The sequence below is a fragment of the Nerophis ophidion genome, linkage group LG15 (genome assembly GCF_033978795.1).
Source record: "Nerophis ophidion isolate RoL-2023_Sa linkage group LG15, RoL_Noph_v1.0, whole genome shotgun sequence".
NCBI classification, from domain to species: domain Eukaryota; kingdom Metazoa; phylum Chordata; class Actinopteri; order Syngnathiformes; family Syngnathidae; genus Nerophis; species Nerophis ophidion.
This window is the reverse complement of record NC_084625.1, coordinates 21,969,423-21,997,331: the sequence shown is the minus strand read 5'-3', so window position 1 is coordinate 21,997,331 and position 27,909 is coordinate 21,969,423. Positions and strand designations below refer to the sequence as shown.

The following is a 27,909-nucleotide window of genomic DNA, read 5'->3' as shown; positions in this document are numbered from 1 at the left end:
ATGGTTTGTCATCCAGGACCATTGGGTCAGGTATTCTGGTGTAGTGTGTTGCAGAATATCTCTGGGAGTGTTACCTTAGTTACTGAAGAAAGGTGCACCAATAAATAAAGCGGCCAAATTTTCATAGGCCAACAGGAAAACTCCCAGTACACCCGTGTAGTTGTACCGTACATGGATAGTAATGCTTGAGTTACATTTTCTTAACTTTTTGGATTAATTGTACTAGTTAGGAGTAGTTTTAGCACAGCATACTTTTTACATATATTTGTGAAGAAACACTACTTTTACTTAAATCATATTAAGTTCCATTACAATCACAGACAACATAAAGGGTAGACTGAACGGGAAAATTGATGGATCGCTACTAGGGCAGTGCTCCATTAAAAAGAAAGGGAAAAAAGGTAAACATGGGGTAGGAGGAGAAAAGCAAATCCCAAACTAAGCTCTTATTGGTGGTGGCGCTCAGTTTGAGACCAGCAAAACCATTAATTCCATCTCATCAAACGGAGCCTGATCGTCACATGCCCGCACGACCGTCACCCCCCTTTTTTTTTTCTTTTTAAAGTTTACTTAAAAACTAAATAAATCAGAAGTTACTCTACAGTTAATTAGTACTTGAGTAGTTTTGTCACTGAATACCTACTGAAGTAATTGTTTACAATTTTTGGCTACTTTACCCACCTCTGAATAGTACACATTGCAGCGTTGTCATCTGCTTGTGAGTTACAATGGTTACACACAACTTACACATTAACTTTATTGACATTATATGTGTTTACAAATATTGCCTGAATAACAAAGTCCAATTCAAGGTAGGATTTATTGCATCGGCATTTCCTCATTGGCTGGACGAAGGCTCCGCCCTTGCATCTTCTAAGGACCTCAACCTGGTGGGAACACAAACAATCATTTAGACCAGCTCAAGTTAAATGGCGTTAAAAAAAAAAAAAAAGTCACACTGACTGCTGGTGGTGTTGGTCGCAGAAGTCGGACAGTCGCTTTATCTCCGTCTGGAAGAACCCCTAAGACAAGAAAATCAGCACCTCAGGAATGATAATGACAACGATGTACCCAAATGGTGGTCGGATTATTACGAGAATCTGAGAGCACATGTTGTTAAGGTTGGTCGAGTTTTCCTCCAAACACTTGAGCTGATCTGCGATGGAATTCTCAAAGCTCTGCATCAGAATCAACCTAAAATACATCACACATGAGGTCCACCATTATGCAAAATTGACTTAAATGCTGCGATGAGGTGGCGATTTGTCCAGGGTGTACCCCGCCTTCCGCCTAAATGCAACTAAGATAGGCTCCAGAACCCTCCGCAATCCCAAGAGAGACAAGCGGTAGAAACTTGATTGATAGAGGGACTTTTAAATGATCTAACCGTAAAGTGGGTCTGGGTTTTGCCTCACCCCTCAAAGCTTGAAGAATTCACTAGCAACCTGACAAGTCCGAAGGAGAAATAGATACATTATCTGCTCAGATGCTACCTGGCGGATGTTTGAGCACACTGGCTAGTCTCACTCCTTATTAGTTCCATCACACGCCGGATGAGGCAAAAATAAAACTTTACCTACTGTATGTGTCCCTCGTTCACCAAACATGATTAAACTACTTCCGTAGGCTTAACTGCACATGTTAAAATGCAGCCTGTTTTGTCTGCTAACAAGTAATCAATCAGCAGCAGACGTGGGAGTTGTCAGTTTGAGCATTTCAGAATGAATTTTATTGGCCAAGTATGTTTAAGACACAAGGAATATGACTTGGTACTGTGCTCTCTTTGTTCAATGCGAGGAACAAAGAAAAGCGTAACAAGATTTAGTTTTACTTTGGTAAATATGCAAACCTAGTTTGACGTTGCTGTTAAGATGTGAGTGTAATGTTAGCATGTACCTCACATAGCTATGCTAGTGTCACCAACGTTCATGTCCTCCTGTTCCACGCCTTACATGATATCTATTACATTGAACAGAGTTACAGTGTATGTAAGAAGTGGATGAAGTAAACAGTGCTCCTTGGAGACCCTGTTGACCAAACAGCTCATTAGCATAAAGCTACATACACAAAACTTTCCAGTGGGGCTGTAAGACTAAAAGCATTTTAAAATGGTCTTAATTTAAGCGTTGAAACTACAAACCCCATTTCCATATGAGTTGGGAAATTGTGTTGGATGTAAATATAAACAGAATGCAATGATTTGCAAATCCTTTAACCCATTTTCAATTGAATGCACTACAAAGACAAGATATTTGATGTTCAAACTCAAACTTTATTTTTTTCTGCAAATAATAATTAACTTAGAATTTCATGGCTGCAACACGTGCCAAAGTAGTTGGGAAAGGGCATGTTCACCACTGTGTTACATCACCTTTTACCTTTTCTTTTAACAACACTCAAACGTTTGGGAACTGAGGAGACTAATTGTTGAAGCTTTGAAAGTAGAACTCTTTCCCATTCTTGTTTCATGTAGAGCTTCAGTCGTTCAACAGTCCGGCTTCTACGCTGTCGTACTTTATGCTTCATAATGCGCCACACATTTTCGATGGGAGAAAGGTCTGGACTGCAGGCGGGCCAGGAAAGTACCCGCACTCTTTTTTTTACGAAGCCACGCTGTTGTAACACGTGCTGAATGTGGCTTGGCATAGTCTTGCTGAAATAAGCAGGCAACGTCTATGAAAAGGACGGTGCTTAAATGGCTGCATATGTTGTTCCAAAACCTGTGTGTACCTTTCAACATTGATGGTGCCTTCACAGATGTGTAAGTTACCCAAGCTTTGGACACTAATGCACCCCCATACCATCACAGAACTTTGCGTCGATAACAGTCTGGATGGATCGCTTCCCCTTTGGTCCGGATGACACAATGTCGAATATTTCCAAAAACAATTTGAAATGTGGACCTGTCAGACCACAGAACAATTTTCCACTTTGCATCAGTCTATCTTAGATGATCTCGGGCCCAGAGAAGCCGGCGGCGTTTCTGGATGTTGTTGACATATGGCTTTCACTTTGCATAGTAGAGCTTTAACTTGCACTTACAGATGTAGCGACAAACTGTATTTAGTGACAGTGGTTTTCTGAAGTGTTCCTGAGCCCATGTGGTGATATTGTTTAGAGATTGATGACGGTTTTTGATACAGTGCTGTCTGAGGGATCGAAGGTCACGGTCATTCAATGTTGGTTTCCGGCCATGCCGCTTACGTGGAGTGATTTCTCCAGATTCTCTGAACCTTTTGATGATAATATGGACCGTAGATTTTGAAATCCCTAAATTTCTTGCAATTGCACTTTGAGAAACGTTGTTGTTAAACTGTTTGACTATTTGCTCACACAGTTATGGACAAAGGAGTGTTCCTCACCCCATCCTTTCTTGTGAAAGACTGAGCATTTTTTGGGAAGCTGTTTTTATACCCAATCATGGCTTCCACCTGTTCTCAATTAGCCTGCACACATGTGGGATGCTCCAAATAAGTGTTTGATGAGCATTCCTCAACTTTTTCAGTATTTATTGCCACCTTTCCCAACTTCTTTGTCACGGGTTGCTGGCATCACATTCTAAAGTTAATGATTATTTGCAAAAAAAAAAAAAATTCAATCAGTTTGAACATCAAATATGTTGTCTTTGTAGCATATTCAACTGAATATGGGTTGAAAATAATTTGCAAATCATTTTATTCCGTTTATATTTACATTTAACATAATTTCCCAACTCATATGGAAACGGGGTTTGTAGATTTTGGACACTTCCAGTACACTATAGTGGGACTTTTGAGACATCTTCAAAATTGGTGAAGTACACAATAATATATTTATGTGTCTGAAACAGCTGAAGTGGCACCTGTGTTGATGGACAGCCGAGAGCAGCGAGGAGACATGTTCCTGACAGTCTTTCAGTGACGACTGAATCTCAGATTCCACTTTCTGCCAGCAGTCCTGAAAGGAAAATTTTGCCGGAGTGGATTTGTTGACAGCACACAAATATTTCATCACCTGGTTTGTTCTACTGACAGTGTAATGTTCTTCTAGTTTGGTTTTGAAGACGCTGAAGGCAGTTTGGATGCTGGAAGTCAAATGGAACTGTGTGTCCACCTCCAGAACATTGACGGTCTCCTGCTGTTTTGTCAAGGATGGCTCTGCCTTGTCTCTAAGAGGCTCTTCCTCCTCTTTAAAGGGCTCCACACCTTCCTGAAGTGGCCACTCTGGGGAAAAAAAAGGTACCACGATTTTGAAATATGTGCACACAAAAATACTGATTAAACAAATCTCAATTTGTACCTTCCGGCTCCACCCTTTTGGGTTCCACGCCTTTCTGGGCAAACACAGCCTCAAGCCCATCTGACAGGTAACCTTTCCAAAAAAAAAAAAAAAAAAAGACAGCAAAGCGTTTATTACACAAAGTAGAGTTGGGATTTACAGCACCACTATGTGGAAAACTGCTGCAAAGACACGTTAAACTGGTGTAAAAGACCTGACTCTTCAGGGGTTCGCTTCCTGTCCAAACTGGAAACTTCCTGCACACAAAACAAACAGCTCATTCCGTCCTGATTATTTTTATGACTAAAAATAAAAAAGTGGTACCTTTGTTGTTGGAGAAAGGTCCAACTCTTCTTGTAAGCTTTTAGGCATCGCCTCCACAGGAAGACCTGGAACTAGGCCAGTGAAATTAATCTTTTACTACAAGATCCATCCATTTCTACCTTTCTACCGCTTGTCCATTTTAGGGTGGCAGGGGGTGCTGGATGACTTCCTGTAATAAAAACTCACCTGAGTTGTACGATGGCGTAGAGTGTATAACTTGGTCGAAGAGGATTGAAGCTCGGTTTATACGAGGCCTCTGATGAATATTTAATTTGGATATGTTACAGTCCAAACAGAAGTTATATACAGAAAAACAATACAGTTAAGTACAAGTACAGAATTTAAAACATTTCAAAATGAAAACAAATACAAAATGAAAACAAAAGACAATGATTAGGTTTTTTCTATCGAAACTTATACTTGATAATGAGTAAGGGGTAGGAGTATCTGTCTTGTCTATCGATAAAGTGATTATTTAACTCCTGTTATTTTTGTATACCATTTTTCATCTTTACCTGACTTATAAACACATACTGTACGGACACGCGTATATAGGCACATACAGGTACATGTAACAACAAATGTTAAGAAAAATACTCATAATAATGTCAACCCTCAGTGATTGTTAGAACCCCTCATTCTTGTGTAATTTGAAAATCATGTTTTTGTATTCTCTTACTCTTTCATGTAGAAAAAAAAGCTTATTTGTTTTGTGCACATATTTAAGATCATCATTTACCCCTTAATAATACGTCAAACATTACACATAATTGCAGTAAGACCAGGAGTGAGCGTAAAAAATGTAAAATGTTTTTACCTTGATGAAAGAATCTTCATCGCTGCTTGGGGACGACAAAGGAAGAACTACACAAAAATGGGCTATAAACAATGGACTGCATGGATCTGGAGGAGTTTTTGTTTTGTTTTTAAAGAGTACTAACCCTTCAGCTGACTTGGTCGCTTCTTCCTGTTGTAGAGTCTACGGGTCCCGGGGGTAGATTTTTCACCACTTTTTTCCTGAGACACAGCGAAGACTGTCCGGCCCGCAACCTCCAGCGCTTCGAGGAGCTCTGGGCGGAAAAGCAGCTTCACCCTCCAACCTTTGGTGTTTAGGTAAGCGATTGGAACACTCAGCTGGACACTGAGGACCGCCTGAGCCCCAGTGCATTCTGGTGAAAAAAATAGGATGGGTATTTTGTGATTGGACATTCTAAAGCAGGGGTGTCCAAACTTTTTCCATTTAAGGCAGCACACAAACAAAATTAAAGCACGCGGGGGCCATTGATATTTTTAATTTTCAAAACCAAAAAAAAAATACAGTATCCAGTGCATCCGGATAGTGTTCACAGCACCTCGCTTTTTCCGCAATTTGTTATGTTACAGCCTTATTCCAGAACCGAATAAATACATTTTTGTCCTCAAAATTGTAGACATTATAACCCATAATGACAATGTAAAAAAGCTTTTCTCTTAAGAGATATTTGCTAATGTAATAAAAATGTAAAACAAGAAATCCCGTACATAAGTATTCACAGCCTTTACCACAAAACTCGAAAGTCAGCTCAGGTGTAACCTTTTTCAACTTATCATCCTTGAGACATTCCAACACCTTAATTTGAGTACACCCTTGGTGAACTCAGTTGGTTGGACGTAATTTGTAAAGGCACACACCTGTCATAAATAAAAGGTCCCACATTTGACAGTGCATGACAGAGCACACACCAAGAATGAAGTCAAAGGAACTGTCTGTAGACCTCTTGAGGCCCAAATCTGGGTAAGTGTCCAGAAAAAAAAATCTGCTGCCTTGAAGGTGCCAATGAACACATCGGCCTCCATCATCCATAAATGGAAGAAGTGTGGAACCACCAGGACTCTTACTTGAGCTGGCAGGCGGTCCAAACTGAGCAATCGGGGAGAAGGGCCCGAGTCAGGGAGGTGACCAAGAACCTGATGGTCACTCTGTCAGAGATATAGCATTCCTCTCTGTAGAGAAGAGAGCCTTCCAAAAAGGACAACCATTGCTGCAGCTATCCAATCAGGCCTGTATGGTAGAGTGGCCAGAAGGAAGCCATTTCTTAGTTGAAAAAACAAAACAAAAAACAGCAGCCCATCTTAAAAGCTCTTGGACCATGAGAAAAAAATTCTGATATGTTGAGACAAAGGCTCAATTCGAATACCCTTCCTCTGCCCTGGTTTTTGCCACCTCTCTTTGGTTTTTGCGCATTGATGTTAATAGGTGTTCGAATTATGTGCCGGGGGGAGGGTGAAATAACTCCCTCGACCTGATGTGAGCTTGCAGACAGCCCTTCACTACAGAGTGCGAGGAGAAAGATGGAAGACCGCCGGAAATTCAGAGAAGCGTACAAATGTAAGTAATAAGTGTAAGTAATAAATGTAATTAATGATTTTCACTTGTGATTTTAGTCAGACTAACCTTTGCTACTGCACGTAAATATTGACTTCAAACACAAACGATAAAACACATTTTGCAAGCTGACGTGCTAGCACTTGCGTATTTCGCCAAAAACGTCAAAATGGTCTTCTGAATAAAGACAAGCGGAACAAATAAAAAAGGGCACAAGCAAAGCCGAACATTGTTTGCAACAGCATCTTGAAAGTAAACAATATTTGTCGCATCTGCCTTATGTCATTGCTGGCAAAAGGCGGGGGTTGATGGCATAGACTATTAACGTAAGAATGCATAGGGGTGTATTTGCAATACTTGGCCATGGCACTAGATGCTAGAGTCAAGGGGCGAGGGGGTCAAGTAGAAGAGGGTACTGGGGAAGAAGAATTCAAATTGAGCCCAAGATTGAACTCTTTGGTGTGTATGCCAGGCGTCGTTAAATTAAAGTTAAAGTTCCAATGATTGTCACACACACACACACACACACTAGGTGTGGTGAAATTTGTCCTCTGCATTCCCTTGTTCACACCCTGGGAGCTGAGAGGAGCAGTGAGCAGCAGCGGTGGCCACGCCCTGTAATCATTTTGATGATTTAACCCCCAATTCCAACCCTTGATGCTGAGTAACAAGCAGGGAGGTAATGGGTCCCGTTTTGCACTGCTTATCACCAGACCAATACCATCCCGACAGCGAAGCATTGTGGTGGAGGCAGCATCGTACAGTGAGGATGTTTTTCAGCGAATAACTCAGGATAGAGAGAAATATGAATGCAGCAATGTACAGACACATTCAGGATGACAAATCTTCTCTATGCGCTCCTGAACTCAGACTTGGGACGGTTCATCTTTCAGCAGGACAACAGTCCTAAACACACAGCCAATATATCAAAAAGAATGGCTTCAGGACAACTCTATAAATGCCCTTCAGTGGCCCAGCCAGATCCCAGACTTAAATCCCACTGAACATCTCTCGTGAGATCTGAAAATGGCTGTGCACAGACACTACCCATTCAACTTGATGGAGCTTGAGAGGTGCTCCAAAAAGGAATGGGCAAATCTGCCCAAAGATAGGTGTGCCAAGCTTGTGGCTTCACATTCCAAAAAACTTGAGGCTGTAATTGCTGCCAAAGGTGCATCAACAAAGTACTGATCATAGGCTGCAACTACTTTTGTTCATGTAATTTCTTATTTTAATGTCTAATACATTATCAATACATTTCTTAGTGAAGATGTTAAGACATCCTTCATCTAAATGGGAATGTGAACATCCCATCAGTCGGCATCCTAATGACAGCAGACCTTATACAGTAAGTGATGTTTTATAATGGTTTTTAGCTCTCATAAAGTCTGCAGTGAGTAATTAGTGGTGAAGAAAAAAAAAAGTGATGCTTTTGTGAAATTAATGCGCCGCGTATGCTCAAAATAATAAATACGTAAATATTAACAATTATAAATGTGCTCGTTACTACATTAGATATATACTTATACAGCATGTATATAAAACCCTGAAGGGGGTTTGGATGTTTTATTAAGAGGCTCAATGGACAGAATTGAACAGCTCCCATAAGCTATGATGTAAGCGGACTTGCTCACTTATTTAATATTTAGAATGCATTTAAAGTAATTCATCTGTTGTCATGTCTTTCATAATGATTGTGAACGAGCAGTTCCCCTTTAAGTGTAGAATTTTGAGGACAAAAATGTATTAAGTTTTGAAATAAGTTGTGGAAAATGTGAAGCACTGTGAACACTTTCCAAATGCACTGTATATGTTTTTCTTTCAATGCTTAAATATCTCTAGATCAACTTCAGATCTGACTGTTGACAAAAGGTTTAATTTTTTTTATATTGTTTGTCCTTTTGGTCAAAACCCTCTTTTTTAATACAAAAAACAGTTGAAAAATGCTCAGAGTGGAAAAATTGATATGAATTAATTGGAGCCTTAAATAGGTAAATATGTCTCAACAACATTACTTGCTTTTGGTTGATTATTTTTGAGCAAAGACAGCTCGGGGGGAAAATCCGACTAATGGTCTCAAGGATCCAAAACGCCCTTATTCAGAAAAGTTAGTTTACAATATTTAGAGTAATGACAAAAACTTCCTTCATGGCAGCTTTGTTTTATTAGTGTCAATATTGCAACATTTTCTCTTTACGTTACACCTGTTGGATCTTTTTTCCACTTTTTAATATTTTCAAAATGTGCCCTGTTGACACCCCTGTTTTAAAGCCTTGAAACTCACCATCCTGCTGGAGTTCTAGCTTGTACTCATTTACATCCTCCCTCTGAAGGTGGATGGACTCCCACAGGAAGCCCTGAAAAAGAAGACACTCGGAGAAAGACTAACACGTAGAGGAAACACAACCGACACTACCTGAGGCATGTCTATGAAAAAGCTGACACGCTGTGACCCAAAGTTAAAGTCCACCCAGAACTCATCCAGTTTGTCGTCTTTGGGGCGAAACAGCTGAAGACGCGAGAGTCAACATGAGAGACAAAACACATTTTCTAATCACAATTTTGGTTTGTACCTCTGTGGAGTCCAAGAAGGCTCTCAGACATGGGAAGGTGTGAACCCTAGAAGACAGACAACCTGAGTGAAGAGGCCATGCACACCTTCATGATGTACTCATTTTGCGATCCATCACTTTCTCTGGTCGCCATGGCGATGGTTAAGAAAGTTCAGGAAACACCTACAGTCCTGAAAGAGAGAGAGGGGGGTTACGCAAGTCAAAAAAACTAGACAAGTTGGACACTCACCGCCTCAAAGTTGGCATCTCGGATGTCACAGAAGGCTTTGCTGATGTCACAGCAGGAGAACCAGTGATTGGCTCTCTGGCTTCGATCCTCTCTGGGAGTCATACGACACAAGGCCTCCGAGAGACTCACCTGCAGGTCATAGTCTGGAACACCCCCCACCACCACTAGTCAAAAGATTCCAATATGTGACAGGAGTGTTCTGTTTTCAGGACATACTGCAAAAAATCTTTGTCAAAGATCCTCTATAAGAAGGGAATCAAACTTGTTTTCATTGAGGGCCACATCACAGTTGTGGCTGATCTCAGAGGGCCGCTTGTAACAGTGAATAATAAATTCCCGCATTACACATTTATTAAATGTATTTTTATGTACACTATAAAAACATCTAGATTTCAGAGTAAAAAATTGCCAGTTACCAAAATGTTACTGTGAAATGTACAATATTTACCGTAAATGAAACTGTAAAATATATGGTTGTTTTTATTTGTGCATTACATGTGTCAAAGATAATGTTCTGTTTTTTGGGACCTACTGTAAAAATACAAGTCAAAGATCCCTTACATAAAACAGGAGTGGGCTGCTGTTTTTGAGGACCTACAGTAAAGACACTAGTCAAAGATTCTCCCATGACAGGAGTGAGCTGCTGTTTTTGGGGACCTACAGTAAAGACACCAATCAAGGATCCTTTCAGACAGGAGTGGGCTGCCGTTTTTGGGGACCTACAGTAAAGACATTGACCAAAGATTCTCCCATGACAGGAGTGAGCTGCTGTTTTTGGGGACCTACAGTAAAGACACCAATCAAGGATCCTTTCAGACAGGAGTGGGCTGCCGTTTTTGGGGACCTACAGTTAAGACACTAACCAAAGATCCTCCCATGACAGGAGTGGGCTGCTGTTTTGGGGGACCAACCTTACGGACACTAACCAAAGATCCTCCCATGACAGGAGTGGGCTGCTGTTTTGGGGGACCAACCTTACGGACACTAACCAAAGATCCTCCCATGACAGGAGTGGGCTGCTGTTTTGGGGGACCAACCTTACGGACACTAGTCAAAGATCCTCCCATGACAGGAGTGGGCTGCTGTTTTTGGGGATGTGCAGTAAAGACACTAGTCAAAGATCCTCCCATGACAGGAGTGGGCTGCTGTTTTTGGGGACCTGCAGTAAAGACACTAATCAAAGATCCTCCAATGACAAGAGTGGGCTACTGTTTTGGGGGACCAACAGTACGGACACTAGTCAAAGATCCTCCCATGACAGGAGTGGGCTGCTGTTTTTGGGGACCTACAGTTAAGACACAAACCAAAGATCCTCCCATGACAGGAGTGGGCTGCTGTTTTGGGGGACCAACAGTACGGACACTAGTCAAAGATATTCCCAAGACAGGAGTGGGCTGCTGTTTTGGGGGACCAACAGTATGGACACTAGTCAAAGATCCTCCCATGACAGGAGTGGGCTGCTCTTTTTGAGGACCTACAGGTAAGACACTAACCAAAGATCCTCCCTTGACAGGAGTGGGCTGCTGTTTTGGGGGACCAACAGTACGGACACTAGTCAAAGATCTTCCCAAGACAGGAGTGGGCTGCTGTTTTTGGGGATGTGCAGTAAAGACACTAATTAAAGATCCTCCAATGACAAGAGTGGGCTGCGGTTTTTGGGAACCTACAGTAAAGACACTAACCAAAGGTCCTCCCATGACAGGAGTGGGCTGCTGTTTTGGGGGACCAACAGTACGGACACTAGTCAAAGATCTTCCCAAGACAGGAGTGGGCTGCTGTTTTTGGGGATGTGCAGTAAAGACACTAGTCAAAGATCTTCCCAAGACAGGAGTGGGCTGCTGTTTTTGGGGATGTGCAGTAAAGACACTAGTCAAAGATCCTCCCATGACAGGAGTGGGCTGCTGTTTTTGGGGACCTGCAGTAAAGACACTAATCAAAGATCCTCCAATGACAAGAGTGGGCTGCTGTTTGTGAGAACCTACAATAAAGACACTAGTCAAAGATCCTCCCACAACAGGAGTGGGCTGCTGTTTGTGGGGACCTACAGTAAAGACACTAATGAAATATCCTCGGTACAACATCATTGTTCTGCTGTTTTGTGTGACATAGTATAACAAAGCCAGTCAAAGATCCTCTATATAGCATTATTGTTCTGCTGTTTTTTGCTACTTGGTATAAAAGTAGTAGTCAAAGATCTTCTGTATAACAGGAGTATTCTGCTGTTTTTGTGGATCAACTTTAAAATCACTAGCCAACGATCCTGTTCTGTTTTGCAGGTTCCACTGTAAAGTTTCTAGTCAAAGATCCTCAATATGACAGGAGTGGTTTGCCTGATTTGGAAGCGACTTGACTCACCTCCTGCTGTCTGAATGATGGCCGCCACCTGCGATCTGCAGACATTTAGCGCATGTTAGCGTGTTCTCGTCGTGACGCCATCTCAAACACTCTGTCTTACATCTTCTGGATTAATGTCTGTTCCTTTCGGACGTTGCTCTTCTGATCTATGCTCACAGAGTCCAGGATGATGTTGAAGGTTCTGATGGCCTGATGACGACACCAGGACATCCCATAATAATCCGCATTACTAACATAACTAGACTGTACCTCCAATCTTAAAGAGTAGGGGGCTTCCTGCTCCAGAACCATTTGAAGGAGCTCCAAAAGCAGCACGGCCAGCTGGGGGACTGACAGACAGACAAGTGAGGTCAGAGGTCAGGTGACTCGACATCACGCGGCCCACCCACCTGGAAGAGACGACTGACCCAGCAGCTGAAAGAAGACCAGAAGGGCAGAGAAAAGTTGTCATGGAATCGCAAACTCCACAACGAAGCTCGTCATCGTGCCGCGTACAAGCAGGAAGTCGAAGAAGCTTAAGGTAAGCGTGACCAGCTGGGCGGAGTTTCTCACGGGGTCGGCGGTCAAGAGGTCACGTAACGTTTGGAACCACAGCAAAACCTGACAATGCATTATTGTAGTAGTATACATACGTACACACATATACACACATTCTTGTTAATAGTGTGTTTTACTTTGGCAGTGACTCCAAGGTCGAGCAGCATCTTCAGGTCGTCTTTGGTATCCGTGAGACTCTCCAAAGACTTCAGGACCACGGTCACTTGGCTGTACTTGGCACCGCTCAGCTGCTGCGAGCAGAGATGAAAAAGCAATATGGAAAGGTCGCCAAACCGGAAGTGGAATCGCGGCGGCTCGGCCTGCTACCTTCTTGACCAGCTGGTCCAGTCTGGTAAGCATGCAGCTTGTCACGCCTTCCTCTCGGAGCACACACACCAGACGGGGAGAGTCTCCATGGACAAGACAGTCCTCCATTTGGGCCTCCAGCTGACTCGCACAAGCATAGTGATGATTGACAGGTTAATCAGCCAATCAGATGACGTTTTTTTTAAGCATTGTGGTTTTCACTTTAAAACTTCAATCACGTCTCTTTTTAAAAACAATGCAGTTTTGGACATCAAAATGCAGTAGTTTGCTTGGCAACTTGCAATATTAATCACACAAGATGGACGAAAGCGGCTAAGTTGAAACGCGCCATTTGAATGTCACGTGACGTCAGACTGAAAACAAACGCGGCATGCACGTGTAATGACGTCACGACACTTTTTTCCGAAGCCTATACAGTCACCGTGCAAAAAAGTTAAATCGTGGAAACAGACCGGCTGAGCATTTACCATCGTGTTTGTTGTCTTGTGGAAGAATCGGGAGCCCCAAGGCTGCAGCTTATTAACACATGATTAGCGCATGCGCAGTTGAATCTGCACAGGTGCTTATTGCACTCGTGCCTTATCGCATCAATTCATTTTATCCGTCTCTTGGCTGCTTTGATTGAGACTTTTATTAGTAGATTGCACAGTACAGTACATAATCCGTATAATTGACCACTAAATGGTAACACCCGAATAAGTTTTTCAACTTGTTTAAGTCGGGGTCCACGTTAATCAATTCATGGTAATGAATGAAAAATTCATGGCTAAATACAATATGAGTCATGCAAATGATTATATCCAACCATATTGCAAGATGGAAAAAAACATAATAAAAACAAATGTTATACCGATTGCTGCAAAAAAAAAAAAAAGCTGCCTGCTGCTGACACACGCTTATTAATTCCTGCAATACATACAAACCACCACTAGATGCCAGTATCGCTCCCCAAACACCACTTCCTGTTTCTGCTTTGTGAAGTAGCCATCAGATGACTTCAAATGCCAATTACAGTATTTTTGTTTTTGTTTTATTTTGTCATTTTATTTAGCTAACTGTGCTCACACAGTAAATATATGTTTCAAGATGGCGATAGCTTGACCCCTATTGTTATGTTTAGTTTTTATTATTAATATAAAATTAAAGTACCAATGATTGTCACACACACTCTTGGTATGGCGAAATTATTCTCTGCATTTGACCCATCACCCTTGACCACCTCCTGGGAGGTGAGGGGAGCAGTGAGCAGCAGCGGTGCAGCGCCCGGGAATCATTTTTGGTGATTTAACCCCCAATTCCAACCCTTGATGCTGAGCGCCAAGCAGGGAGGTAATGAGTCCCATTTTTATAGTCTATGGTATGACTCGCCGGGGTTTGAACTCACAACCTACCGATCTCAGGGCGGACACTCTAACCACTAGGCCACTGAGTAGGTTATATGTGTATATATGTGTCAATATATGTGTCAACAAGCAATTACTTGTTACTAGATTAGAGTGCAGGTATGTTAACATACCTGCACTCTAATCGATAACCCATTGCATTATGGTGATGACATTAGTGGCGTCCTCTATGGGTTGTGGTCAAAGTACTTTGGAAGACATGCTTGCATGCATGTAAATACAGATGTCCTTTAAATTTTAGAATCATTAGACTCAGTCAATAACTTGTGGACAATTAATCAAGTCCCTTTGCAAAGATGATATGGATGATGGCGGCCATGTTTTTGTTGGCTTTTCCAGTCAAACCTACTTAATTGGGGCTTAAAGGCCTCCTGAAATGAGATTTTCTTATTCAAACGGGGATAGCAGGTCCATTCTATGTGTCATACTTGATCATTTGGCGATATTGCCATATTTTTGCTGAAAGGATTTAGTAGAGAACATCCACGATAAAGTTCGCAACTTTCGGTGCTAACAGAAAAGCCCTGCCTCTACCGGAAGTCACAGGCGATAACGTCACACGTGTAGGGGCTCCTCACATATTCACATTATTTTTAATGGGAGCCTCCAACGAAAAGTGCTATTCGGACCGAGAAAACGACAATTTCCCCATTAATTTGAGCGAGGATGAAAGATTCGTGTTTGAGGGTATTGATAGCAACGGACTAGAAAAAAAAATGATTAAAAAAAAAAAAAGTTAAAAAAAAAACGCGATTGCTTTGGGACGGACTCTGATGTTTTTAGAGATATTTAATAGGATAATTCTGGGAAATCCCTTATATTTCTATTGTGTTGCTAGTGTTTTAGTGAGTTAAATAGTACCTGATAGTTGGAGGTGTACGTCCACGGGTGTCTTGACGTCAGTGTCTCAGGGGAGTCGACGGTAGCTTTATGGACGGCACAAGCTCAGCTTTTCCCGGTAAGAAGCAACTTTTTAACCACAATTTTCTCACCGAAACCTGCTGGTTGACATTCCGTCGGGATCCATGTTTGCTTGACCGCGCTCTGATCCATAGTAAAGTTTCACCTCCAGGAATTTTAAACAAGGAATCACCGTGGGTTTGTGTGGCTAAAGACTAAAGCTTCCCAACTCCATCTTTCTACTGTGACTTCTCCAATATTAACTGAACAAATTGCAAAAGATTCAGCAACACAGATCTCCAAAAACTGTGTAATTATGCCGTTAAACCAGACGACTTTTAGCTGTGTGTGTGCGCAGCGCTCATATTTCCTTAAAACCCGTGACGTCTTGCGTACACATCATCATTATACAACATTTTCAAGACGAAACTCCTGGGAAATTTAAAATTGTAATTTATTAAACTAAAAAGGCCGTGTTGGCATGTGTTGCAATGTTAATATTTCATCATTGATTTATAAACTATCAGACTGCGTGGTGGGTAGTAGTGGGTTTAGAAAAAGTAATATCGCAGGAGACACAGTAGGTGTGCATGTTCTGACAAAATTGCACCCTTCTATGTGCAGCGGTTAAGGAGTCGAAGAGTTACCTTCCACATACATTCGGGGGTGCGCATTCTGCTATTTTCTATTCTGGTGGTCACGGTCACCTGCATGCGACCTTTGACCTATGCTCACTGAAGATAAAAAGTCTCGTCATGTCACAGGACCCTTGGCACTCGTCTTCAGCGTGCGCGCGTGAGAGTGCATGATATGCTGTCTCACACACAAGCAATTTCTAGTAATTGATGACTAATGACTTGTTTGTTTTGGGAGAAACATTCACATGTTTCCACAACACCCCTACACACACACAAACACACGCACACACACACACAGGTGTCGGTGAAAATATTTTAAAATTGTATTACTTATTTTTTTTTTTCTGGAAGTGAACACAACTTAACATTATATATATATATAAATATATATTACAATGATATGTACATTACGACTTTTGATGATGACTTTTTGATCACACACACACACATCTCTCTTACACACGCACACACACACACACACACACACACACACACACACTCACACTCAGAGGAATCTACTGACGTGCTCACCTGCCGCTTCATACAGACCTGACCCTCAAAGGAGCTGTACGCGCTCCAGTGAGACACCGCATGGGAATCTCGAGGACTTTTTCCCACTTTTGACTTTCTTTGTGTTGTTGGACCACCTGCGGAATCCGTTTCAAGTCCCACTTGCTCTCAGATTCGGTGGCAAGCGGCTGGGAGGATCAGGACCAGGACCGGGAGCCGGACAAGGAGCAAGGCCGGAAGGATGTCCCGAGCGGAAGAGCGCGAGGAGACAGACTGCGTTTGCTCTTTCGGGATGAAGTCCACTTGGGACATCAATGACCCCAAACTCCCGCAGGTGACCTAAGCCTCTCTTAATTGTTTATTGATTCATAATTGATCAAAGTGCAATTAATTGGCAAATAACTGAGCATATGCGTTAAAATCCTAATAGAAAAGATTTAATTAAAAATGTACATGATTTAAAAATAAATCATTAATAAAACAACACAAAAAATGCGGAAGGATTCAATCAATAATTGAATAATTAGAATAATTAAATTATGGTATAGTAAAAGGTCACTTTATTTTTCACTGTACTATGTGTTTATATTTACTGTAAAAGTGTAATGACGTATTAACACTTATGTATTTTTTTATGTTAATTAATTTTTGTTTTTTTATATGTCTTATATTAATAAATAGATTTTGTGATATGTTACGATTACTACTAAGATTGTCGTATTTTTATTCTTACCATTATTCCTAAAATGTGACATTATTTTTATTTGATTTTTTTAATAATAATGTGCAACAATTAATTTATGTTTGATGAAATATTCAAACAAACATAAAATGGACACACTGAAGGTTTTCTCAAGGTTGTTTGTGCGTGTTTGTGTGAGTGTGTATGTGAGCGAGACAGAGTGTGTGTGCGCACATGTATTTTGGTTTCACTGGGAACAAAAATATAAAAACCAGTTTTTACTGTTTAAACAACAAGAGGGAGCATACTCATCCGCACACAAACACTTACACACACACAAACAGTTGAGGGATGATCAATATCTATCCATGAAAAATATAACAATTGAATATAAATATAAAAATACATATTTTTTTGATCAGCGGTTAGAAGTAAATGAATAATATGAATGACACATACAGTATTAAATATATAAAATATTATTAAAATATGTAATATGTAAATATTTTTCGGGATTATTATTGTCATCATTTATTTTATTTGACAGCCTGACTTACAGTAAATGTATGTAAAATATTGCAAAATTGCAGTGTTTCAACAGTGTATTTAAAATGAATGCAATTCATAACAAAATAGACCATACAATTATTAGTAATACATATACATGATATTATATTATTACATTGTTGTTATTATTATTATTATAAACTATGCATTATTTTATTATTATTATTCTTACTATTACATTAATTTATAATAAAATAATTCTTCTTTAAGATTTTTTTCCTAAGTTTGCAACAAAATTTGACACAGAAACAATGTTGCTAAATGATGGTAATTAAACAATTTTATCAGTACTGCAAGAAAAAGTTGCTAACATGCTAAATGCTTATGACTCACTTCCTGTTCGTAGGACACAAAGCATTTTGACGGCTTCCAGGAGTGGACTGATGGTTACGTGCGTTACATCTACAGCGGTGAGTAACCAATATTGCTGTGTGTAATGTAAAATATGCTAAGTATGCTAATGTTTTTAGCCGAGGACAAGAATGCTCAGCGCCACCTGTCGGGCTGGGCCATGAGGAACACCAACAACCACAACTGTCAGATCCTTAAGAAATCGTGCTTGGGCGTGGTGGTGTGCTCGCGGGGCTGCACGCTCTCCGACGGTTCCCGACTGCAGCTGCGTCCCGCTATCTGCGACAAGGCTCGGCAGAAACAACAAAGTAAGGATCACTAGATCCCGAACCTGATGCAGAACAGTCGCGAGAATCGTGCCTGATGTTCCCCGGACTTTATGTTTTAGAGAAAGTATGTCCGAGCTGCACTGGTGCTCTGGAACTGTTGCCGTGTCGAGGTCATAGCGGATACCCGGTCACCAACTTCTGGAGGGTGGACGGGAAGGCCATCTTCTTCCAGGTAATCCAGTTGGCTTCTAAGTCTGTTTGCAATGTTCTCTTATTTACTGTGCCCTTTCAGGCCAAAGGGGTCCACGACCATCCAAGGCCAGAGTCCAAATCTGAGACAGAGGCTCGGAGAAGTTCAGTGAAAAGACGAGTCAACTCGCCGCCTTTTGCACCAAAAAAGCGACTCATTGAATCTCAGGTAGACCACAACTAAGACTTTGGTTTGTGGGGTTTTTTTTGTGTGCTCACTGTTTTTGTTGTTCCAGGCTCTCGGCCCAGCCCTTCTCTCCTGTGTGGAATCAGCAGACAGGATCTCCTTCATCGAGCCAACATTCCCCCAGCATTACCCAGCATTCCAAAGTACAGAACCATACTATAACCACCATAACGCTCTAGGAGAGACATCACCCGGTCTGCAGAAAACAGCTAGTCCTAGACTCTACATGGGCAGGCCCAGCTACGAGTTCCCAGGGTACCTGACCTCACCTTCATATCCAGTTACCTCAGAGTTTTGTGATCCCAGGTAAACCAGACACCCTTTGATCAGATTCTGGAAACAGTCCTGAACCAAATCCTTATCTTTAGGGTGGCCCCAGTCCTTGGCTGTCCGACATCCTCCGCCTCAGCTCCTCTTTCTTCTTCCTCTTCCTCCTTTGACCCCTCACCAAAACCGGGCTGGAAAGACCTACTGAAGACCTCTGCCCCTTACAGTGACAACCACCATTATTACAGTACTGACTACCCCTGCCGCTACACAGGAAACACCCCGGGTTCACCCGCTGCACTGCAGACCATCATCACCACTACAACTAAGGTAAGTCTTTCAGGTTTGTCCAAGGGTACTCCATCCTTTTAATGTCCTAAATGTGAGCTCTTTGTGGAGTTTCATTTATTAGATCATTACATTTTCCAAGATGTTGGGTCAATTTAAGATCAATGTGTGGTCCTTGATACAGATTGTTGTAGAGTCCCTGTTTCTCTGTCAAAGTAGCGTCTCAGATGTTAGACCAATGTAAAATCCCTGATATTAGGGTCTATGTAAAATACTATGTGTTAGACCTATGTTGTACCCCAGATGTTAGCACCTTGGAGCCTAAGATGTTTGACTCATCTAGAGTCCCGGGTTTAGGTCATCATAGAATAACAACACTCAATCGAACATAGTGTCGCAGATATTTCACCAGTCTAGAACCCCAAATGTTTGATCCTTGGAGTCCCAGCTGTAATATCCATATAGGATTGCAGGTTTTAGATCCAAGTAGAGTCCCAGATGTTAGACCCCTGTAAAATTCCAAATACATTGTTGAATAGTCCCAGACATTAAACCCATGTAGAGTCCTTAATATTAGTATCCATGTATAATCCAAGGTATTAGACCAGTGCTTTTTAATTAATTTCTGTTCCCCCCTCCCCCCAGGAAGAACAAAATATTTTGCGCCCACCCACTCTCCACCTTGACTATAAATACTATTATTTGTCTATGAAATTGTTATACGTAACTATAATTATGCATAACATTTTAGGTTTAGTAACAGTAAACAAAGAAACATCAACCTTTTCTTGTCTCCCACCGTGGTTATAATGAAGCCAAGTGCTACATACACTTTGTCATATTCTGGCATGGAAAAAAGCATGTTCAATGAGGTCACATCAGGGGGGCCTACCCCATTAGTTGAAAAAGGACTGTGTTAGACCCATGTCGAACCCTGAATATTAGAACCTTGGAGTCCCAGATGTTAGACCCATGCAGTTTCCCAGGTTTTCGATCTTTATATAACACCAGTATTCAGATCCACATCAAGTCACTAATGTTGGACCCATTAAGAACCCCAGATGTTTGATATTTGTAGAGTCCCCGCTGTAAAATATACAAACCCCGTTTCCATATGAGTTGGGAAAATGTGTTAGATGTAAATATAAACGGAATACAATGATTTGCAAATCATTTTCAACCCATATTCAGTTGAATATGCTACAAAGACAACATATTTGATGTTCAAACTGATAAACTTTTTTTTTTTTTGCAAATAATCATTAACTTTAGAATTTGATGCCAGCAACATGTGACAAAGAAGTTGGGAAAGGTGGCAATAAATACTGATAAAGTTGAGGAATGCTCATCAAACACTTATATGGAACATCCTACAGGTGTGCAGGCTAGTTGGGAACAGGTGGGTGCCATGATTGGGTATAAAAGCAGCTTCAATGAAATGCTAAGTGATTCACAAACAAGGATGGGGTGAGATCCACCACTTTGTAGGCAAATTGTCGAACAGTTTTAGAACAACATTTCTCAGCGAGCTATTGCAAGGAATTTAGGGATTTTACCATCTACGGTCCGTAAAATCATCAAAAACCTCAGACAATCTGGACAAATCACTGCACGTAAGTGATGATATTACGGACCTTTGATCCCTCAGGCGGTACAGCATCAAAAACCGACATCAGTGTGTAAAGGATATAACCACATGGGCTCAGGAACACTTCATAAAACCACTGTCACTAACTACAGTTTGTCACTACATCTATAAGTGCAAGTTAAAACTCTACTATGCAAAGCGAAATCCATTTATCAAGAACATCCAGGAACGCCGCCGGCTTCGCTGGGCCCAAGCTCATCAAAGATGGACTGATGTTAAGTGGAAAAGTGTTCTGGGGTCTGACTAGTCCACATTTTAACTTACATTTGGAAACAGAGGACGTGGTGTCCTCCAGAACAAAGAGGAAAATAACCATTCGGATTGTTATAGGCGCAAAGTTCAAAAGCCAGCATCTGTGATGGTATGGGGGTGTATTAGTGCTCAAAGCATGGGTAACTTACACATCTGTGAAGGCACCATTAATGCTGAAAGGTCCATACAGGTTTTGGAGCAACATAGTTGTCATCCAAGCAACGTTATCATGGACGTCCCTGCTTATTTCAGCAAGACAAGTGTTATAACAGCGTGGCTTCGTAAAAAAAGAGTGCGGGTACTTTCCTGGCCCGCCTGCAGTCCAAACCTGTCTCCCATCGAAAATGTGTGGCACATTATGAAATGTAAAATACGACAGCGGAGACCCCGGACTGTTGAACGACTGAAGCTCTACATAAAACAAGAATGGGAAAGAATTCCACTTTCAAAGCTTCAACAATTAGTTTCCTCAGTTCCCAAACGTTTATTGAGTGTTGTTAAAAGAAAAGGTGATGTAACACAGTGGTGAACATGCCCTTTCCCAACTACTTTGGCACGTGTTGCAGCCATGAAATTCTAAGTTACAGTATATATTATTTGCAAAAAAAAAGTTTGAGATTGAACATCAAATATCTTGTCTTTGTAGTGCATTCATTGAATATGGGTTGAACAGGGTTCGCAAATCGTTGTTTTTCATTTATTTGCACATCCAACAGAATTTCCCAACTCATATGGAAACAGGGTTTGTAGAATCCGAGGTTTTAGATTAATGTAGAGTCCCAGATGTTTGACCCATGTAGAATTGTAGATTGTAGATCCTTAAATAGTCCCTGTCTTTAGACCATGTTTTGTCCCTGATATTAGGGTCCATGTAAAATCCCTGGTGTTAGAGCTGCGCAGAACCCTAGATTTTAGCGCTTTAGACTAATCCTTGACTCATCTGGAGTCCGAGGTTGTCTGTCTTTGAGTCGTAGCTAAAAAATCTGTATAAAATTCCACGTCATAGATCAATGTAACGTCCCAGATGGTAGACCCATTTAAAATTCTAAATATATCCTTGAATAGTCCCAAACTTTAGACCCATTTAGATATTAAGATCCATGTAAAATCCCAGGTGTTAGACCCATGTCAAATCCCGGATGTTAGAGCCTTAGTTTCCTAGATGTTTGACCCACGTGGAACCCTAGCTCTTTGATCTTTGGAGTCCCAGCTATAAAATCAGTATAGGATTCAAGATCTTAGGTCCATGTAGAGTGCCAGATGTTAGACCAATACAAAATCCAAGATGTATCCTTGAATAATACCAGACTTTAGAACCAGGTATAGGCCCTGATATTAGGGTCAATGTACAATCCCAACCAGGTAGGCCCTGATATTAGGGTCCATGTCCAATCCCATGCAGAACCCTGGAAGTTAAAGCCTTTGACTAATGTTTTGCCTCAGCTAAAGTCCCAGGTTTTAGACCTTTAGAGTTGTAGCTGTAAAATTTGTATAGAATTTCAGGTCATAGACCAATGTAGAGTCCCAGAGGGTAGACGCGTGTAAAAATCCCAGATATATCATTGAATATTCCCAGACATTAGACCCATGTAGAGTCTCTGATATTAACGTCCATGTAAGATCCCCAGTGTTAAACCCATGTCAAACCCCGGATGTTGGAACCATGGAGCCCCAAATGTGTAACCCATCTAGTCCTAGGTTTTATATCTTTATAGAGCACCAGCACTCAGATCCATGTAGAGTCCCAGATGTTTGATAGCTGTAAAATGTGTATAGAATCCCAGGTATTAGATCCATGCAGTCCCAGACATTAGATCCATGAAAAGTCCCTGAGATTAGGGTGCATGTAAAATCCCAGTTGTTAGACCATCCATCTATCCCATTTTTCTACAGCTTGTCCCTTTCGGGTCGTGGGGGGTGCTGGAGCCTATTTCAGCTTCATTTTGGCGGAAGGCGGAGTACACCCTGGACAAGTTGCCACTTAATCGCAGGGCCTACACAGATAGTCAGTCAACATTGACACTCACATTCACACACCATCCATCCATTTTTTACCGCTTGTCCCTTTTGGTGTAGCGGGGGGTGCTGGAGCCTATCTCAGCTACAATCGGGCAGAAGGCAGCGTACACCCTGGACAAGTTGCCATCTCATCGCAGGGCCAACACAGATAGACAGACAACATTGACACGTACATTCACACACCAGTGCTTCTCAATTATTTTTGGTTACACCCCCCTGAGAAAGAAGAAAACCTTCTGCGGGCCCCGACCACTCCACTCCGCGTCTATAAATAATATTGTCTATAACAGTGGTTCGCAACCATTTTTAATTGATGTACCCCTGTGAACATTTTTTGAATTCAGATACCCACCAATCAGAGCAAAGCATTTATGGTTGAAAAAAGGAGATAAAGAAGTAAAATACAGCACTTTGTCATCCGTTTCTGATTTATTAATTTGTATTACAGTGCAAAATATTGCTCATTTGTAGTGGTCTTTCTTGAACTATTTGGAAAAAAAGATATAAAAATAACTAAAAACTTGTTGAAAAATAAACAAGTGATTCAATTATAAATAAAGATTTCTACACATAGAAGTAATCATCAATTTAAAGTGCCCTCTTTGGGGATTGTAATGGAGATCCATCTGGATTCATGAACTTAATTCTTAACATTTCTTCACAAAAAAAAGAAATCTTTAACATCAATATTTATGGAACATGTCCACAAAAAATCTAGATGTCAACACGGAATATTGCATTGTTGTATTTTTTTTTTCACAGTTTATGAACTTACATTCATATTTTGTTGAAGTATTATTTAATTAATATTTCTATAAAAGATTTTTGAATTGTTGCTATTTTTAGAATATTTTTAAAAAATCTCACATACCCCTTGGCATACCTTCAAGTACCCCCAGGGGTACGCGTACCCCCATTTGAGAACCACTGGTCTATAAAAAGTACACCTCAGATTAAAAAAATTGTAATATATATAGATCAACTTACAACAAAGAAAACCTTTATTGACATGTTTCAGTCTGTAACAGAAAACATTTAAAGTGCATCAATATGCCTAAAATTAAAAATAAAATCCTTATTCAAACTATAACATTTTTGACCAAATTGTGATCCTGACAAATATAATCAAATAAACTGAATAAATAATACAATTCAAATTGATCAGCAAAATTAACCCTGTTAGCACAATATATAAAACACTTAGACCTACCAAAAAAAAGACAATTTGTTCTGATGTTTTATTTTTTGTCAAATGGAGGAAGTCAGCAATAATGGCTGATATGAACACGTTTTGTAGTGCACAACTTTTTGGGACAGAGTTTGAAGCATGACACTGATACAGCATGTTCCCCGGGGTCACATGTGCCCTGCTGGCATCACATCGTGTGTCCCCCAGCGGGGCCCACGCCACTATTTGGAAAGAACTATGCATGTACACCCTTTATAGAGCCTTGGATTCCTAGAATCCCAGGTTTTGCATTCTATTAGTATATATATATATATATATATATATATATATACATATTTTATGGTTTTATTATATAATTTTTTTTTGAGACAAGTGAGGCTGCACATTACCTGCCGATCCTGACTGACCGCACATCGTTTCCGATCCTTGTAGTGAAGTGAATTATATATACATAGAGCTTTTCTTGTAGAATACCAATACTTAGACCAGGGGTCCCCAAACTACGGCACAGGTTTATATACATAAATAAAAACAATGTATATATTGGTTTTTTTTTAATCTGCCCTGTGCAGCCACTCAGACAAATCATATTGTGGAAGTAGATGACCCTATCTGCTGTAGAGATCTATTTACATTCCAAAAGCAAAGTGTGGAACACTTCTTATTTGTATTCAACTTTATTAAGTGTTTGGATATATTTAATGTTTGGCGCAGCCAAATTAGAGCAGGAGTGGATAGAAAGAAGAAAAACTAAAGAAGACAGAGGAGGGAAACGGTGGGCACAAGAGGGGATAACACAAAAGAAAATCATAAACACATACATTAAAAAAAATAAATAAAAGTTTCATAAAAGGTCTCTCTTTCTCTCTCTCTTTCTCTCTCTCTCTCTCTCCCCCTCTCTCTATCAGGGGTCACCAACGCGGTGCCCGCGGGCACCAGGTCGCCCGTAAGGACCAGATGAGTAGCCCGCTGGCCTGTTCTAAAAATAGCTCAAATAGCAGCACTTACCAGTGAGCTGCCTCTTTCTTTGAAATTGTATTTATTTACTAGCAAGCTGGTCTCGCTTTGCTCGGCATTTTTAATTCTAAGAGAGAAAAAACTCAAATAGAATTTGAAAATCCAAGAAAATATTTTAAAGATTTGGTCTTCACTTGTTTAAATAAATTCATTCATTTTTTTACTTTGCTTCTTATAACTTTCAGAAAGACAATTTTTGAGAAAAAATACGACCTTAAAAATTATTCTAGGATTTTTAAACACATATACCTTTTTACCTTTTAAATTCCTTCCTCTTCTTTCCTGACAATTTAAATCAATGTTCAAGTATACTGTATATATATTTTTTATTGTAAAGAATAATAAATACATTTTAATTAATTCTTCATTTTAGCTTCTGTTTTTTCGACAAAGAATATTTGTGAAATATTTATTCAAACTTATTATGATTAAAATTAAAAAAAAGTATTCCGGCAAATATACAAAATCTGTAGAATCAAATTTAAATCTTATTTCAAAGTATTTTGAATTTATTTTACAATTTTTGTTCTGGAAAATCTAGAAGAAATAATGATTTGTCTTTGTTAGAAATATAGCTTGGTCCAATTTGTTATATATTCTAACAAAGTACAGCTTCGATTTTAACCTATTTAAAACATGTCATCAAAATTCTAAAATTAATCTTAATCAGGAAAAATGACTAATGATGTTCCATAAATTATTTTTTTAATTTGTTCAAAAAGATTTGAATTAGCTAGTTTTTCTCTTCATTTTTTTCGTCAGAATTTTATAGAGTCGAAATTGAAGATAAACTATGTTTCAAAATTTAATTTTCATTTTTTTCGTGTTTTCTCCTCTTTTAAATCGTACAATTAAGTGTTTTTTTCATCATTTATTCTCTACAAAAAACCTTCCGTAAAAGGAAAAAAAATGTACGACAGAATGACAGACAGATATACCAATTTTTATATATATATATATATATATATATATATATTTATCAAAGGTAAATTGAGCAAATTGGCTATTTCTGGCAATTTATTTAAGTGTGTATCAAACTGGTAGCCCTTCGCATTAATCAGTACCCAAGAAGTAGCTCTTGGTTTCAAAAAGGTTGGTGACCCCTGGTATATATATATATATATATATGTGTGTGTGTGTGTGTGTGTGTCTCAAGTCCAAAGGTTTGGGGACCCCTGACTTAGACTTAGACTCCCGGATACTCGACCCATGTAGAGTCCCAGATGTTAGCTGTACCTGTCTTGGTGTTCCCCAGGTCTCATATCAGCCGTGTCCAAAGGCTCCTTCCTACCAGTCGTGTCCCAAACCTCAGGCCGGCCTCCAGGCCTACCAGCCCTGTGCTCCAGCAAAACCGCCGGGCCTCCCCGGTTGCTCCTCTCTGCTGGACGAGGCCCACCCCTCCTACTCGGCCGAGGTGAAAGTGACGGAGGAGTCGGGGGGAGTCATCAAGTCTCTGTCATTTCAGCCGGAAGTCGTGCAGACCAAAACGGAGCGAGCCGACGCCTACGACTACCGCTACAGCTACGCCAACACGTACCGCTACGACGACTACTGACGTGGCGCTACCTCAGTTTCCATGGCAACCGAGGAAGCTCTAAGGACTTGTCACTGAGCAGGTTTCCCTTTGGCGCCCCCACAGGACAAAATGTGACACTTTGTGACGTTGTCAGTCAACACTGGAACTTTTAGGCCATACTTGCCAACCCTCCCTATTTTCTCAGGAGACCCCCGAATTTCAGTGCTCCTCCCAAAAATCTCCCGGGGCAACCATTCTCCCGAATTTCTCCCGATTTCCACCCGGACAACAATATTGGGGGCGTGCCTTAAAGACACTGCCTTTAGCGTCCTCTACAACCTGTCGTCACGTCCGCTTTTCCCTCCATACAAACAGCGTGCCAGCCCAGTCACACAATATATGCGGCTTTAACTCACACACACAAGTGAATGCAATGCATACTTGATCAACAGCCATACAGGTCACAGTGAGGGTGGCCGTATAAACAACTTTAACACTGTTACAAATATGCGCCACACTGTGAACCCACACCAAACACATTTCGGGAGAACATTCACACCGTAACACAACATAAACACAACTGAACAATTACCCAGAACCCCTTGCAGCACTAACTCTTCCGGGATGCTGCAATATACACCCCCCGCTAACACCAACCCATCCCCCCCCCCCCCCCCCCAAGGCCAAAAAGAAAGCACATCCATGCTAATGTTAACCAAATGATGTTAATTATGCTGGTCGGGAAGCTAAGTTAGCCTGTTGATGGTTGCTCTCCAGCTGACGTGTTAGCATCGGAGGTCGACTCTTTTTGAACATTTCATTATGGCCGCCACGCGCGATCCAGCCAATCACGAATGACGTCTTCTTTTGATTTGTTCCATTTTGTTTGTGCTATTTATTGACTGAAGACGAGAAGACTCCTCTTCTTACCCGTGAACTCTGTTGTGTTCGCCCTCGTTAAAACCAGTAATAAAGTGGTTTGTACATGAA

At 40.7% G+C, this 27,909-nt stretch overlaps 2 protein-coding genes and 1 long non-coding RNA gene across 8 annotated transcripts in view; 2 read left to right on the top strand and 1 right to left on the bottom strand.

Moving 5' to 3' along the window:
• The window catches only part of LOC133569449 (uncharacterized), a 23,304-nt gene extending 10,669 nt beyond the window's left edge, over window positions 1-12,635 (top strand). Inside the window, exons 5-8 of one of the 2 annotated variants that reach the window (XR_009809814.1) lie at window positions 3,830-4,217; window positions 5,558-6,949; window positions 9,280-11,820; window positions 12,025-12,635. This is a non-coding gene — a long non-coding RNA (uncharacterized LOC133569449). The remainder of the gene's footprint in view (window positions 1-3,829; window positions 4,218-5,557; window positions 6,950-9,279; window positions 11,821-12,024) is intronic. The other variant, XR_009809813.1, reaches the window with a different exon arrangement.
• On the bottom strand, window positions 740-16,655 carry sycp2l (synaptonemal complex protein 2-like). Of its 3 annotated transcripts, none has more exons than XM_061921787.1 (24): window positions 16,440-16,655; window positions 12,968-13,087; window positions 12,778-12,891; window positions 12,599-12,703; window positions 12,493-12,517; window positions 12,353-12,432; window positions 12,204-12,292; window positions 12,104-12,138; window positions 9,749-9,891; window positions 9,637-9,689; window positions 9,520-9,565; window positions 9,363-9,455; window positions 9,231-9,303; window positions 5,523-5,750; window positions 5,399-5,445; window positions 4,768-4,837; window positions 4,582-4,646; window positions 4,472-4,514; window positions 4,279-4,350; window positions 4,012-4,202; window positions 3,842-3,936; window positions 1,095-1,194; window positions 964-1,022; window positions 740-887 (listed from the first exon to the last, which is right to left on the bottom strand). In XM_061921787.1, exons 1-24 carry the CDS (start codon window positions 16,449-16,451, stop codon window positions 839-841), a joined length of 2,007 nt encoding a protein of 668 aa, XP_061777771.1. In that variant the 5' UTR covers window positions 16,452-16,655; the 3' UTR covers window positions 740-838. The 3 variants fall into 3 exon arrangements, with proteins under 3 accessions (XP_061777771.1, XP_061777773.1, XP_061777772.1); XM_061921789.1 differs by lacking the exon at window positions 16,440-16,655 and adding an exon at window positions 13,435-13,546 and having other exon boundaries at window positions 4,582-4,652; window positions 12,778-12,888; XM_061921788.1 differs by lacking the exon at window positions 16,440-16,655 and adding an exon at window positions 13,435-13,545 and having other exon boundaries at window positions 4,582-4,652.
• Window positions 16,419-27,909, top strand: gcm2 (glial cells missing transcription factor 2). Of its 3 annotated transcripts, none has more exons than XM_061921791.1 (8): window positions 16,419-16,752; window positions 18,014-18,077; window positions 18,138-18,326; window positions 18,407-18,519; window positions 18,580-18,705; window positions 18,773-19,029; window positions 19,092-19,320; window positions 23,072-24,656. In XM_061921791.1, the coding sequence occupies exons 1-8, from the start codon at window positions 16,660-16,662 to the stop codon at window positions 23,252-23,254; spliced, it is 1,254 nt and encodes a 417-aa protein (XP_061777775.1). In that variant the 5' UTR covers window positions 16,419-16,659; the 3' UTR covers window positions 23,255-24,656. The 3 variants fall into 3 exon arrangements, with proteins under 3 accessions (XP_061777775.1, XP_061777776.1, XP_061777774.1); XM_061921792.1 differs by lacking the exon at window positions 23,072-24,656 and adding an exon at window positions 26,869-27,909 and having other exon boundaries at window positions 16,423-16,752; XM_061921790.1 differs by lacking the exon at window positions 23,072-24,656 and adding an exon at window positions 26,659-27,909 and having other exon boundaries at window positions 16,424-16,752.